We start from the raw sequence: 15,101 nt of genomic DNA on the forward strand, positions 1-15,101 counted from the left end.
ATAGGAGAGAAACATCAATGGACCAACCTCACTATATTTTTAAAAACAATGTTGTAGCTTCTGCCCACTTTCATGGAAGATCGCAAACCTTCACTATGGCTGCTGGGTTGTTTAGATGCTTTGATCTCAACAACCATTAGACAAAGTGTTAGTGCAATAATATATGCCAACAAAAGATGTACCTTTATCTCTATAAAGGCATTTGTATTGTGTGTTTGTGAGAGAGAATGAATGACTGATTCCCAAAGAGCACATTTGCTCCTTGTGTAGGCTGTGTATTGCTGACTTGAGCAATGTTTGCATTTGTAGGTTTGCTATTTTTAAGACAATGTAATAGTGCCAAAACCCATTGTGAAAAACAAGCTCTAATATATCATCATCAAGGACAAAAATATTAATTATAAATTTAATTTACAACCATCAACCTTTGAGAAAATACCCATTATAAACTTAAAAAATATACTCATTACAAGTAAAAAATGCATATAACAAATAAACAAACATATAGAGACAGAAATGAACTTCAACTAGATCAGTCAGCTGAAATTCTACTGTGCAAAACTATACAGCATTTGAAGAACAGAAGACAGCTTATGCTCATGGCTGGTGTCTAATAATGTTCAGTCTGCTATATGTACAGTGGCGGTCCTCCCCCTCACTCTCTTCTGCTGACTGGCACTGAGCATTGTATTTATTTGTTTAGAAGAGGATGTAATAACCGGCTGAATCGCCAATTTAGAGGAAACCGATGATCTAAGTGAGGACCGAGCAGGGCTTTTGTTTCTGGGAGATGTCCTACATTCTGCAGATATACGGGAGCCAACAGTTTGCTGGAGATTGCCTTGTGATTTTGCTTTGCGCTGTGGTTTGGGTGACTTCCTCTTGGTCCTGTAAGGGGGTACTGATGGTCTCTTGACTGGAGTCAAAGGTCCAGCCCTCCGTGAGCTACGTCTGATTGGCATTTGGTCAACTGGTGCTTGTTGGCGGTGTTCCTCTTGTTCTAGTCCTCCAACTTTATAGGAACTGCCCGCGCAAGAGTGAGAAAATGCTTTGGAAGAATCATCCACATGGGTAGATGGCGTGAGGTGTCCAAGGAAGAAACAACTGCTACTTGAAATAGAGGAGCGGGTGAATAAGGCTCTTCGGCTGCTAGACAAAGAAGAACCAGGTTCTGAGGGGCCACCGCTATCCAGAATGGAGTCTGAGGTGGAAGTACATAGATCAACCATGCTGCTCCTACCACGACCCTTCCGAGAACCTCTTGATGACTGCCCCTGCCCCAGGCCCTGCCTCTCCTTATTAATATCTGGGCTTAGGCTACGGAATAGCTGTCGAACATGTGAAAGAGATTTGGGTGAAGACATGCCTTTAGGTGGACTCTTCAAGATCCTATTGGTCAAAGGGTCATAGAACTTAAGAGGTGTTTTTTTGTATTTGTACTTCAGGCCAACGTCACTATCACATGACTTACGTTTCCTTCCTGATTTCTTAATAGGGGTAGGCTTGGAGATTCCTTGACCCCCATCTGGGGAAGAAAGCACATAGACCACAGTTTTGGCCTGTAGAGGACTCATTATCTTGCAGTAAGAAGCTGGAAGCTTCAAAGCACAGAGTCTGGTCTTCATGTCAGGGGTCCTTTCAGGGCTGGGGTATTGTTGGGGCTCTTCACTGTGTGCTGAGGGGAATGTTTCTTGTGATGATTTTTGCCGCACCACAGGGCATATAAGAGGGATGGTCTGTGTACCGTGGCTTACCTTTACCACTTGGCAACGTGATGCAAGTCTGTAAATTTTTGGCCTAGATTTCTTCAAAATAGTGGAATGCCTGGGGTCTTCTTCATTGTGATCCATGAGTGGCAAGATGTCTGTAGGCTCCAACCCAGCGTTATCTGCCTCCTCTTTTTTGTCCTGCTTCTTTTTCTTTCTCCTTTTTTTACGGTGCTTCCCAAACCTAGCTAATGATTCGCTGTCAAAATAGCAACGGAACTGGCCTTGTTGGAATTCTTTCACTATGGAGTCTATCTTCATGTCATCTTCAAACATCACCTGTGTCAATGTTTTGCCAACAAAAGACTGTGGTATGTGGGGCAGATCAGGAAACACCTTCTCAGCAGAACTCTCCATGTTTTCCTCAGGTGTTCCCACAGTGTTTAGGGCTGTGTGCAGCTGAGTCTGGTATCCTTGGTCTTCAAGGTTTATATGCACTTCCAGTAACTCAGCTAAATTTTTTTCTTCAGCCTTTGTCTTTCCCAACGCCATCTGTATTGCATTGTCCCATTCTTCACTGCCTTTGGATTGACTCATAGACTGAGGACTCAGAACGAAGCTACCATCATCCTCCCGCTGATCTACATTGAGACTGTGGCCATAACAGTATTTTTCAATAACCTCCTCTATCACATCTCGAATCTGGTCAGATAGATGACTGAATGTCTGTTCCCTATGGGTGCCTTTCCAAGGTGGCAGTGCTGAAATCCACATTGTGGACTCTTCTGCCACTGATCGAAAGGTTGAAGGCTGGTTCTTTGAGGTAATGCACTTTGCAGCTGTTGGGACACGGGAAACTGTAATGGAGTCGCTCCCCTCTTTATCCTTATTAGTCTTCTTGTGTGCTTTCCTGTGTCCAACAGCTCCAGTCTTGGCGACTGGCAGACCCTCTGAAGCACAGGGATGCCCAGAGGGATTTCTTTGTAAACTCTGTCTCTGAACAGGTAGTGTCAATTGTGATGTATTCGGTTTGTCATCATTGGCAGAGCTGCCACTAGTCCTATGCAAAAAACCCTGTGTGGGGGAGTGCTTTTCAGGGGGAGGCGGTTCAGGCACCACTTTTCCTTTTTGGGAAGTGGTTTGTATGTATGTAGATGCAGTAAGGTCAGTCATCACTGCTGGGGTTGAGGTTGCAATTTGCAGCATTTCACAGGACTCTTCATCAGAAGTAGGCATCTCCTCACGTGTCCCAACAGAGACACCATCATCGTCTGATCCACAGTACACCTCTGAGAGCACCTCCTTTGGGATGAGTGGGGTGGTTAGCGAAGGTAGATCAGCATGAGTGGGCCTACAGAGAAAAAGAGGTGTCAAAAACAGTAAGTGAACATTCAATTCACAAAACTCAAAGTATGCAGTATGTTATGAGAACATGCCAACAAGGCTAAATAAGAAATCTGATGTGGATAGCTTACCGTGTATCACTATAGCGATGAGGATGATACTGAAGCACATCCTGGAGGAATCTCTCTAACAAACTTCCAGAAGACACATTAGCTCTAGCAGCTCGTACCACTTCTCTATGTTGGGCACTCAAGATGTGCTGCAGAATACAAGTTGTTTACAAAAAAGCCATAATGACTCTGAACGTCATAATATTAATAATTATAAACAGGTCTGAGTATCATAAATGCATATTAGAATCTTTAAACCTCAATATAATTATATTTGATAGTGATTCACATTAAATTGTTAAAATGGAACTATTAACCCAAACTTAACAAATACTTTGACCAATACCTTGACCACAACAGTATTTCAATGGAATGACGGAGAGTTACGTACCTGTTCCACACTATTGTACAGAACTTGACAGCAGCTGCAGTAACCCTGTCTTTGGGAGCTGGAAGGACCAGCAACAGGCTCTTCTCCTCTACTAGTCCTTCAGATGGGGTAAATAATAGATTTTAATATTTATTTGTTTTAAATTTGTAATATAAACACAATGAGATTGGATAGACTGCTGCAAATTTATTTTCAGACAACTCACTTGCCGGACATGTCAGGTGGACGCCTCTCTGCTTCTACAACACATGACAAAACATTTATATGCGTTCTCTAAATCAGTGCTTCTCAACTAGTTTTGCTTCACAGATGTTACATTGGAATTTGGACATCAGTGGTGACCCAAGACAATACCAGATATAATGATCTTTCAAATGTTTAAAATACTTTTAAAACCTTTAAAATGTTCTTATTAGATATCTTTAAGCAACAAGTCCTCACAAACAATGTTCATCTTCATCATTTACCTATATTTATTGTAGTCTAGGTAGCCTCCAAGTAATTTTTTTCTCTTTTTTTAGTCTTATTCATAATTTTTTGAGAATATAAGGACATGTCTCACAACCTGCCCATGTTGGCATTTGTCTAGTTTGACTAGATTTCTAACAAATGACAGCTCAACTTGTACTAAAATGCTGTATAGTCTGATTGGAGGCATATAATTTTACATCAACAACATACATATAGAAGGGTTTTCATCTCACTTTTAAAAGTTCTCTATTATAAAAATCTATTTTATTATCCTAATGGTCTTTTGATAATTTAATTAGTATTTTAATAGTCCCTCTGGGCTCTCCATAGGTGAAATATAAAAACTGCCTTACTTCTAGCAGAGGACTGTGGTCCCTCCTCCAAGGGCATGGTGCTATCTAGAAGCAATCACACAAACACAGAGCAAGAGGGAGTTGCATACTGTATAATTGTATCACACACCGTATAGGTAGGACATTCAGAACTATTTCACTGTTAACATTTTTATTATGCATTTACAGTGTTCTCTTGCAAATCCACTTAATTTTTCCAATATATTTTATCTTTCTTGCTCTTGGCCTTGCAGAAACGTAAGTTCACTGCTATGCAATTACCTACTGACTTATGCTGTATGCGTGTGTATTTTATAAATAAACTATAATAAAGAAAAAAAAACATTTCGATAAACAGGCATACTAAATAAATACAAATATACTTTATTTGCTCACCTACATGGAGGAGAGGATGACTATAAATGTTCCCGTGTCACATCACCGCGTAGATGTGTGCAGCCACGTGTGGGAAGTTAAAAGTCGCATCTAAAAATACAGGATACATCGAAGGAGAATTAGAAAACACTTAAAAGTCTCTTGTAAGTGCACTTGCTTATTATTCTACTTCTATAATACGAGTAATACATTAAGAATAAGTATTAGTATAATATGTTAAGAACGAAAGATACATTAATAAAGCACTATTTGAATCTTAAAACTCAGTTTTGATACTTTAAAACATGTATATAATAAACTTGTCATTAATTTGAAGTGTTTTTTACGGTCCAGCTGCAACTACTCATATACCGGCCTGCACACACAAACACGGCCATTTAAACAGCGCGCCCCAATATTACCACATAAATACACTTTAACGTAAAATGTATTTGAAAACGCTTACATTTTACACGGTTTCAGACCATCCACACTGTTTGGAAACACACAAACTGTAGTTTAAGCTAGCCAGCTAGGCTAGTTCACTTAGCACGCTAGTGACACTTAGCATGACAACGTGGACTGCGGGACTGTGACATGGTAAATATTCCCTTATTTATGAAATACAAAATACATTAACATAATGTGGCTGCAGTCTTCACCGTGCTGTCACCCGATTATAGATGTTATTCCACTTAGATCCCATCGGTATCCGGATTTAGCCTAGGTCTGCTCATGGAGTGACGTAAGAGTAAAGCGCGGGAATCCGCCCACTATAAAAGTCTGATTACATGCCTTGATAGTAACATTAGAAATGTTGCAAACTGTGAATTTGTGCAATAGTTCCCACAGTCATGCTAAACATGAGAATATAAAAAAAATAAACTGGCCTACAAATATCAAGCCAACCTTAAATTATTGGTTACAATTTGCTACAGTTTTAGACATTTCAGTGCATTTACAAAAAAAAAATAAAAAAATAATATTTAAGTCGAAGCCACACAAAATAAAAAAAAAAAACTCAAGTGCATTTGAAGTGCTTTTATTTGATTAATGCTTTGAACTGGGGTTTCAGATCTTGTTGAAGGCTGCCACATCCATGGACTGCACATAGTCTTCAAAGGCTGTGATAAGTTCCTCCAGCTGGTCTGTTCCAACTTTATCATCCTCCACAACACAGCCAATCTGCAGCTTCTTGATGCCATAGCCAACAGGCAACAACTTAGCTGAAAGGAGAAGTCAGGTGACAATTAGTGTACTGAAATACAAAATATGGACAAAACTTTGACTTGCATGCACTATATTATGACTTACACTGTCCCCAGAGTAAACCGTCCAATTGAATGCTGCGGACACACTCCTCAAGCTTCGCCATGTCAGTTTCGTCATCCCAGGGCTTGACATCCAACAGGATGGAAGACTTGGCGATAAGTGCAGGCTCTGCTCAGACATTAAAGAGACAATCAATGACAACGCAAACACAGGAATCCAATAAATCAATTAAATGACTAGTGAATATCAGGCAAAAAAAAGTGTCAATCACATCATTCAGCCGAAAGATGGTAATTTGAAGTCATCACTAAACTAGTCACAACGTTACTATATGAACACTACCAGTCAAATTTTGGAACAATTAGAATTAAGTTTTTGAAAGAAGTCTATGGTGCTTACCATGGCTGATTTTGATTTAAAAAAAAAAAAAACCTGACACGGCAACATATTACTACACTGTATTCTATTTTAATATATATATAAAAATAAATAAAAAAAATCCTAAATTTTTAACAGCAATTACTTTAGTCTTGTGCCACATGATCCTTCAAAATAAAAAAATAATAATAATATGCTGTTGTGTTAATTTGTTAAATTGTAAACAAATTGTTTGTTAAAAGAAACATTTCTTAATGTTAAAAACAGCTGCTTATGTGGATAACATGATACACTACATTTAAAAGTTATTTGGGTAAGATTTAGGTAAAAAAACTAATTTAATGGTTTCCACAAAAATATTAAGCAGCAGAAACTGTTTTCAACATTGATAAGAACCATTACTGATAACGGAGCACCAAAGCAGCATATTAGGATGATTTCTGATTTCCCTGGTGAGCATAAAAGACTTCAAAAACTGTAACTCAATTATTGCAAACCTCTGACCAGTAGTGTGCATTTAAGAGACAATACATACTCTTTGACTTCTTTGAGTTGTATGCTGCAAGCCTCTCCTCCTTGATCTTTTTGGTCTCTTCATCCTGTAAAGAAAGATCCATGATCAGGTCCATGATCAAACACACTGCAACTGCATGAACATTTTTCTGGTTCACTGGTTTTCAGTAAGAAAAGGTTGTCCATCACAACATCAGCCGAAAGATGGTGAGAAAAATCATCATTTGACCAGACAATTCTATCAAAACACACCATCCCTTCTGCTACTGAACTCACCTCTTCCTCATCAGAACCAAACAGATCAATGTCATCATCGTCTTCATCAGCTGCTGCAGGAGCTGCTGAAGTTGTGTCCTCCACACCAGCAGGGCCGTACTGACTGAGAGGCTTCTTCACACCTGGAAGGCTAAAAGGTAAGAAAAGGGGAGTGATTCCTTGATGCTGCACAAGAGCACCTAACAGTCTGAGAACTCCCAGCCAAATCAGAATTTGAAAGATTGTGCATCAGTCACTCAGGCGAAAGATGGTGATAGGATAATCATCACATATTGGTGGAAGTTCCTGCAAAACATTAAATATTACAAACAAGCTTCACATTACCTGCCCTTCTCCTTCTGGTAAGACTTGATGTGGTTGTACCACCGCAAAGCATGGCAGAGGTCAGCTGAGGGGGCGCCAGATAGAGCATCGAACACTGCAATATCAGCCTGAGAGGGCACATACCTGTTAAGAAAATGTGTATTGAGCCATCAAATGTGTAGTGAGGCTGGCGTTTTCTCCATAAGCAATAAGAGGTATTTATGAATGGATTAAATGACATAATTGCGTAATATTTACAAATGAATCCACAGTACAAGCAATGAAAATGTGGCGCCTGGCAAACACTGGTGTGTGTGTGTGTGGGGGGGGGGGTTTGGCTACAATATTTGATTGTACATACAAATGCCATATTATTTATAGCTAAAAATATTAATAACCATGACATATGACATTTATAACTGCACCCAAAATTATTTTAGTATTACAGCATTAGAAAAAGAGGACAATCACAAGTCGTTACAAGCCAACTTAAGAGGACTAGACAAATAAAGTCTTAAAACAGCTCACCCCTCGATGTAACTTTTGTTTGCCAGAAACTCATTCAGAACCTTGAGTCCAGCGGGTGTTTTGAGATCACCAAAGCCCATTGTTATAAGTTACCGGTGAGACCTCGTGTACAGACGTGGATTTCTGAGCTCGGAGGAAGAGCGAAGGAACGAGAAAAGAACGTGAGATGGTCTTTATACCGCTGACGCCATGACTCCGCCCACTCTTGACATATTTTGCAATAATATACGAAAATAGATCATTTTTGACAGCAATTTGCTCTAGGTATGGGAAGCTTAACTTTTATAGACAATAAAGACGGCACGATACTCATCTCCCGTTTTTCACAGAAACCGAAAACCGTGTTGACTGTTTGGCTTTTAACGTGAAATAAGAGTAGGACACGACGTCTTTTATGAGCGGAAATGACGACGAATAAATGTAAAAGGTCAACGACAAACGTTAGATTAATCATATAAAATGTATTTAATATATGAATGTATTTCAACATACGTGTATTCATTCCTATATTATAGAATAATCTGACTTAATAAAATGTTTTTGTCTTTTTTTCAAAGATTAATGTGCATCGGCTATTTCCGTCATCTCCGAAATCACCCGAGTGCGCATTCATAACTGAACCTGCGGTCGTAACGCTGTTCTGGTCTAGAAGGCCAAATAGCGTCAAGGTAAGCGTTAAAGATGGTATTTTTTTGTTGATTAAAGTGTAAAGGGCATATTGTTTGGATATTTACTTTGTGTATGACGGCTGGAATTGTAAATGCATGCGAAACATGGGTAATTCACAGTAACGTTCTCCCTGTCCTTGAGTAACTTAATCTGCAGTGCTAGCCTGCTAACCAGTGTGTACAGATGGAAATGTCAACAGCATTAGTTTTACATTTTATGTGTTTGAGCTACTTCCCCTTAACAGTGCAATACCCATATATGTTTAAAATGCGTTCTTTTAAAAATATTGTGCCTTCATGCTTTTTTTTTTTTTAGGGCAGAAACATGTTGTGTTATGGGTGTTATAAAATCTTAGGTTTTGTAATCCTTGCCAAATGAATTGTTGTGTTGACTGTCTACACTATGCAGAAATTTGAATAAGTAAAGAATTTCTAATTAATACTGTCAATTGCATATCTAAGGTCTGATCAGTATGATTATATTGTGTCTTTCTTTACAGTGTCCTTTGTGTTTCAAAGTAGAGTGGCATATTTGTTAACGTAGATACTATTCAATAAATACTGGGGATCAACATGTTACGTGTTCTTCTAATCACCTGGCATTTTCTTCTACAGCGACATGTTGCGTTTGCCAGCAGTAAGTCGGGCTTTGGCAGGTGCTGCCCATTCCAGCTCCATTGCCACCAATAACAATGGTAATTTGCATTCTTTTTTATCTTTGAAAATCAAGTGTAATGCCCTTCTTTAAGAATTCTAAGCAACTTGTCAGTCATTTTTTAACACTGGCTTGTTTTTACAACAGTGCGGACTTCAGTCCGGGCCTCAAGCAATATGGTTGAAGTGTTTATAGATGGAAAACCTGTCATGGTGGAGCCAGGGACCACTGTTCTACAGGTGATAATGCAGTGACATTTTCCTTTTATTAATTCCATGTTAAATCGTACGTTCCATGTCATATGTTGACATGCCTAATGTGTTTAGGCTTGTGAGAAAGTAGGTGTGCAGATTCCTCGTTTCTGCTATCATGATCGTCTGTCAGTGGCTGGTAACTGCCGCATGTGTCTGGTGGAAATTGAGAAAGCACCAAAGGTAACATGCACTATGATTATAACATCACGTTATCGATCAAAATACATGACGAGTCTTTGTATAAGCACTTTTTTTTTAATCTATACTTCATCAACAGCCTGTTGCAGCATGTGCAATGCCTGTCATGAAGGGGTGGAACATTTTGACCAACTCAGAGAAAACACGGAAAGCCAGGTTTGAGTAGTTTCTTGCTTTACAAATAATGTTCATGCATCACATTACATAGTGCATTTATTCATTTGTATTTCTTGTTGTGTCTCTGATAGAGAGGGAGTCATGGAGTTCCTGCTTTCCAACCACCCTCTTGACTGTCCAATCTGCGATCAGGGAGGAGAGTGCGATCTTCAGGTAAAAAAAATAAAATAAATGTTTACAGCAGTTTAATGGAACTTGACTGTTAACTTGAGTATGCACTCAAGAATGGGAATGGAATTATCCCTAATGCAGTTTTTACCCATCTTGATGTTGTGCTGGATATATAGGACCAATCAATGATGTTTGGTGCTGACAGAAGCCGTTTTACAGAAGGGAAGAGAGCAGTTGAAGATAAGAACATCGGCCCGCTTATTAAAACAATCATGACCCGCTGTATACATTGCACACGTTGTGTTCGGTGAGTTGGAGGTTTATTATACTGAAGGCTGCATAAATGCATAAAATGTATGTAATGCGGAGCCCCAACAACAATATTCTTTTTTCTGATGACCCAGTTGGATTAGTAGTTTATCTGCTTGCCCTGTGGATGCTTTTACAGGCCCCGCCACCACCAAAAATAACTTTTGTTTATGTGCCATGGAAACATTGAATTATTAATTGAATATAAATTATGAATTTATAGATATTTTACTTTAGGTTTTACGTTTACAATAAAAGCAGAAGAATTTATCTAATGATACTCCATGATAGCTACCGTATAAAGTCAGGTACACCTTTGCTGTAAAACAATGGCATACGGTGCAAAGCATTACTGATTACTTTTTTTTTTTTTTTGTTGGTACTCATCCCTGTTTCCTTCAGGATCAGACAGAGTTTTTTAGTGTTAAAGAAATCACTCTAGCGATTCATCAAATATAAAAATATTTTTATAACTTCACAGTTTTGCCAGTGAGGTTGCTGGTGTGGAGGACCTGGGAACCACAGGACGCGGTAACTCCATGCAGATTGGTACCTACGTAGAGAAGATGTTCATGTCTGAAATGTCTGGTAACGTGATTGACTTGTGTCCTGTTGGAGCACTGACATCCAAACCTTACGCCTTCACTTCACGACCCTGGGAGACCAGGTACAATCCTGAGAAATTATTTGTTTTTCTGTGTACACTTTGATCCTTTATATTTATATTTTGTTTTTGTTTTAAATCTACTGCCTTTAAATAGTAGATTACTTGGTGAATGTGTGTCCTTTCTGCATTTTGAACATGCTTTGCTGATGTGTCTACAGAAAGACTGAATCTATTGATGTGCTTGATGCTGTTGGCTCCAACATTGTGGTGAGCACCAGGGGTGGTGAGGTCATGAGAATTCTGCCCCGTCTGAATGAGGATGTCAATGAAGAATGGATATCCGATAAGACCAGGTGAGCACACAAGCTCTTAAAATATGAAAACATTCTCTCTCTATTTACACACACTCATGTGCAGTCCACTGTCTTGTTTCTGGCTCACCCTCTCTAAGGTTTGCATATGATGGACTGAAGAGGCAGCGCTTGACCCAGCCTATGGTGAAGGATGCCAGTGGACAGCTGGTAGTCACCACCTGGGAGGATGTTCTTACACGTGTGGCTGGAGCAGTTAGTGATTGCATATAAACCAGAATCAGCCAGCTTTGTTGTTTGAAGACAACAGATTTCAATGGTTGTGACTTGTGTTTTCAGCTCCAGGGAGTTCAGGGTTCTGAGGTAGGAGCTATTGCTGGTGGGATGGTAGATGCTGAGGCACTGGTGGCTCTGAAGGACCTACTGAACAGATTGGACAGTGACATCCTCTGCACTGAGGAGATCTTCCCAGTGGCAGGTGCCGGGTGAGTACTCATCTGATCAGACTTATCTTTTTTGAGACCGAAATGAGAATGATGTCTGTCCTGATTTCAGTCATAAAATATCTTCACATAGTGATGTTTGGAGTACTATAACGTTTACTAACTACTAATAATTACTTGAAAACCAGTGTCATTGCTCTTATGATGAGTTTAACTTGTGCAAGCAAGTATCAGCCTAGTGACCATATTTCAGCAACTTCTTTGCAATGTAAGCACCACTCATTTCTTCAGATATAAAAATGTTGTTCTTTATTCAAAATGCAACTTCTGATCATGCTATACCAGTCTTGTTGTTTTAGGTACTGATTAGCTTAAATGGATATTTAACCCAGAAATAAAAATTCTGTCATTATTTACTCACCCTCATGTTGCTCTGTTAAAAAAAATTAAAATAATTTAGTCCAATCCATCAAAATGTTCAAGCTTCTAAAAGTTCATAAAACATATCCATATAAATCAAGATGTTTAATCCAGGTCTTGGCATGGATTTCTTGATGAACAAATTTAATTCAAGCTTTTATTCACATTCATCAACACACATACATGGAGAACGAAACTTATTCGTCAAGCAAGAACTGGATTATTTTCATGATGTCTTATGTGAAAAAAGTCTTAACTATTAGCTGGGGTGAGTAATTGATGACAGTTTTTGTTTGAACTAACCTTTCAATCTTACTATTAAGGATTTAAACCTTTTTGGTATTTTGTCTCCTTAGAACCGACCTGCGCTCCAATTACCTCTTGAACAGCCGTATCACTGGCATTGAGGAGTGTGACCTTCTGCTTTTGGTTGGAACAAACCCGCGTTATGAGGCTCCTCTCTTCAATTCACGTGTCCGTAAGAGGTATAACCATTGTACAATATATTTTCAACAGTTGTAAAAAGTTGATTAGGTGTCATTTTACTCCACCTCACTGTTTTCTTTTTTTTGTCTTCATCTTTCAGTTGGCTGCATAATGAGCTCCAGGTGGCCATGGTGGGTCATAAGGTGGACCTGAGCTACTCTTACAACCATTTAGGTGAAACCACACAAGTTCTGCAGGAGATCGCTGCTGGAACACACCCGTTCTGCAAGGTAGCATTTAATATTGGTGTTGGAGTTTATTTGAAGCTTTAAGTCATATGTTGTCTGTAAGCATGATGTCAGAATTTTGAATGAATTTTGTTTTTGTATTTCAGGTCCTAGCTCAGGCCAAAAAGCCTGTCGTAGTGGTGGGTAGCTCTTCTCTCCAGAGGGAGGATGGGGCAGCCATCTTTAAGGCTGTGTCCACAATTGCTCAAAATTCTCGGGCCAGCAGTGGCGTTGAGGAGGGATGGAAGGTGCTCAATGTGCTACACAGGTCAGATACTGTCATAAGTGTGTTCATTTCTGTTCTGTGTGATTTAAAGAATTGTGAATTTTGACACTTTTTATTTTTTTTAGTACAAGTATTTACCTTGTCTTATACGTGTGTTTGTGACCTCAGGGTGGCCAGTCAAGTGGCAGCCCTGGACTTGGGTTACAAACCTGGTGTTGATGCCATCCGAAAGAACCCTCCCAAAGTACTGTTTCTCCTGGGAGCCGATGCTGGTTGCATCACCAGAGCAGATCTTCCCAAAGATAGCTTTATCATTTACCAGGGTCAGTAAACACACTTCCATATTTTGTATACTGTAGACTTTGTTTCTATACTGCAATCTAAAGGCCCCAATAAACTAACAAACTGTTGTGACATCATTTTGGAAAAAAAAAAAAAAAATCAGGCCAACATTTTACCTCTAAGCAAAGAACGACAAACAACTTTGCCGTGAGTATATTGGGGCCTTGATGGTAAGCGGATTGCATCCAAATATATATTCTTTTGGGTTTAATGCCATTACATGCTTATCAGGTCACCATGGAGATGTAGGTGCAGGCATGGCTGATGTCATCTTGCCTGGTGCTGCATACACCGAAAAGAATGGTACATACGTCAACACAGAGGGCCGTGCCCAGCAGACCAGAGTGGCAGTCACTGCTCCTGGTATGGCACGTGAGGACTGGAAGATTTTGCGTGCTATTTCTGAGGTACGCTCTCAAAACCTGGTCTTTAATAGTGTATAATATTGTTCATATACCTCTGTATTTAGAATAAAATTCAGGTTGGTCAGTAGAAAATCTCATGTTTTTGTTTGCCCAGCTGGCGGGAGTCACACTGCCATATGACACAGTGGATGAGGTGCGAAGGCGGCTGGAAGAGGTCTCTCCTAACCTGGTGAGATATGATGATGTAGAGGAAGCCAATTACTTCAAACAGGCCCATGAGCTTTCAAAGGTCAGTGTTCTTTTTTTAATTTATATTAGTTTTTGTTTTAAGTCTGCACTATTAAAACAGTTCAATAATGTCCTCCTGTTCTCCTTAGGCTGTGAATCAGTCATTACTTGCAGCTCCTCTTGTCCCTCCTCAACTCACTGTGAAGGATTTCTACATGACAGGTAGAGTAACAAATACATTCAGTTAGTTTCATAAGTTCTTGTGTGAATAGAATGTTGTAACCAATTGTATGTCTTCAAACCTGTAGTTTACCATTGCCTTCAATTGTCTTCCTCTACAGACCCCATCAGCAGAGCCTCTCAGACAATGGCCAAGTGTGTGAAGGCTGTGACAGAGGGAGCAGCAGCAGTTGATGAGCCCTCAATTTGTTAAAACTCTTTCAGGCATACCAATCTGTCCATAATAATATGAACAAAAGTAGCTATCGTCAAGTACATGTACAAACACATACCTGGATTTCAGCATACTTTGCTGTTTGTCTCTTGCATAGTCAAGACTTCACCAGAGCAGTAAAAAAGTGTGAAATGAATCTTGCTCATATTTAATAGGCTTTGAAGGGTGTTGTAAAGTTTTCATTCCCATGATTTGGCTGAATGACGTCTGCTTTGTTTTGGAAAGCTCTTATGATAAATAAAAATGTATTATATCAATATACTATCGTCACCGTTCACATCGCTGGTATAAATTATTCAAAGCAGGGGCACAGTAGAAAAAAAATCTGCTTTGGTTCATTTAGAATGTAGGATGGAAGTGGAAGGAGAAAATGCTTTTAAAAAAAGGATCTTGATTGTTTTTCTTTTTAATAATGATGCTGGATTAAATGCAACAGCCTGTTTTGCTCTAAAAATATTTAATTTGACAACTCTGTTGAATTAATTTTAAATTTAATTCAATATTTTAAATTACATTTAATAGCAGAGTGATTGATTATGGCGAGTTCCAGTTTATTGATAATACTTTTTACATGCCCTAAAGTATGTAACACTTTTTACATCACTGAAGAAGGTTGATAGG

The 15,101-nt window shown here is 39.1% G+C and overlaps 3 protein-coding genes across 9 annotated transcripts; 1 reads left to right on the top strand and 2 right to left on the bottom strand.

The window, feature by feature from the left end:
- Window positions 1–393: 393 nt before the first annotated feature.
- On the bottom strand, window positions 394–5,487 carry LOC306845153 (uncharacterized protein). 5 transcript variants are annotated; one of them, XM_079377780.1, is made up of 7 exons: window positions 5,196–5,476; window positions 4,751–4,840; window positions 4,376–4,420; window positions 3,757–3,790; window positions 3,552–3,648; window positions 3,182–3,309; window positions 402–3,057 (listed from the first exon to the last, which is right to left on the bottom strand). In XM_079377780.1, the coding sequence occupies exons 3-7, from the start codon at window positions 4,410–4,412 to the stop codon at window positions 621–623; spliced, it is 2,733 nt and encodes a 910-aa protein (XP_079233906.1). In that variant the 5' UTR covers window positions 4,413–4,420; window positions 4,751–4,840; window positions 5,196–5,476; the 3' UTR covers window positions 402–620. The 5 variants fall into 5 exon arrangements, with proteins under 5 accessions (XP_079233908.1, XP_079233906.1, XP_079233907.1 ...); XM_079377781.1 differs by having other exon boundaries at window positions 5,392–5,460; XM_079377782.1 differs by having other exon boundaries at window positions 394–3,057; window positions 4,376–4,840; window positions 5,196–5,487.
- Window positions 4,429–14,929, top strand: LOC306845155 (NADH-ubiquinone oxidoreductase 75 kDa subunit, mitochondrial-like). 3 transcript variants are annotated; one of them, XM_079377787.1, is made up of 24 exons: window positions 4,429–4,491; window positions 5,805–5,972; window positions 6,055–6,291; window positions 6,987–7,099; window positions 7,183–7,305; window positions 8,557–8,667; window positions 9,283–9,362; window positions 9,470–9,561; window positions 9,649–9,756; window positions 9,854–9,930; window positions 10,023–10,104; window positions 10,239–10,369; window positions 10,853–11,038; window positions 11,197–11,331; window positions 11,430–11,544; window positions 11,629–11,774; window positions 12,509–12,637; window positions 12,739–12,868; window positions 12,973–13,133; window positions 13,260–13,414; window positions 13,665–13,840; window positions 13,953–14,087; window positions 14,176–14,248; window positions 14,368–14,929. In XM_079377787.1, the coding sequence occupies exons 7-24, from the start codon at window positions 9,287–9,289 to the stop codon at window positions 14,457–14,459; spliced, it is 2,199 nt and encodes a 732-aa protein (XP_079233913.1). In that variant the 5' UTR covers window positions 4,429–4,491; window positions 5,805–5,972; window positions 6,055–6,291; window positions 6,987–7,099; window positions 7,183–7,305; window positions 8,557–8,667; window positions 9,283–9,286; the 3' UTR covers window positions 14,460–14,929. The 3 variants fall into 3 exon arrangements, with proteins under 3 accessions (XP_079233913.1, XP_079233915.1, XP_079233914.1); XM_079377789.1 differs by lacking the exon at window positions 4,429–4,491 and adding an exon at window positions 4,795–4,893 and having other exon boundaries at window positions 6,991–7,099; XM_079377788.1 differs by lacking the exon at window positions 4,429–4,491 and adding an exon at window positions 4,802–4,893.
- On the bottom strand, window positions 5,752–8,411 carry LOC306845156 (elongation factor 1-beta-like). The gene is made up of 6 exons (XM_079377790.1): window positions 8,000–8,411; window positions 7,493–7,615; window positions 7,169–7,298; window positions 6,915–6,978; window positions 6,044–6,169; window positions 5,752–5,955 (listed from the first exon to the last, which is right to left on the bottom strand). The coding sequence occupies exons 1-6, from the start codon at window positions 8,077–8,079 to the stop codon at window positions 5,801–5,803; spliced, it is 678 nt and encodes a 225-aa protein (XP_079233916.1). The 5' UTR covers window positions 8,080–8,411; the 3' UTR covers window positions 5,752–5,800.
- Window positions 14,930–15,101: the final 172 nt, after the last annotated feature.

This window comes from Barbus barbus (assembly GCF_936440315.1).
Source record: "Barbus barbus genome assembly, chromosome: 25".
NCBI classification, from domain to species: domain Eukaryota; kingdom Metazoa; phylum Chordata; class Actinopteri; order Cypriniformes; family Cyprinidae; genus Barbus; species Barbus barbus.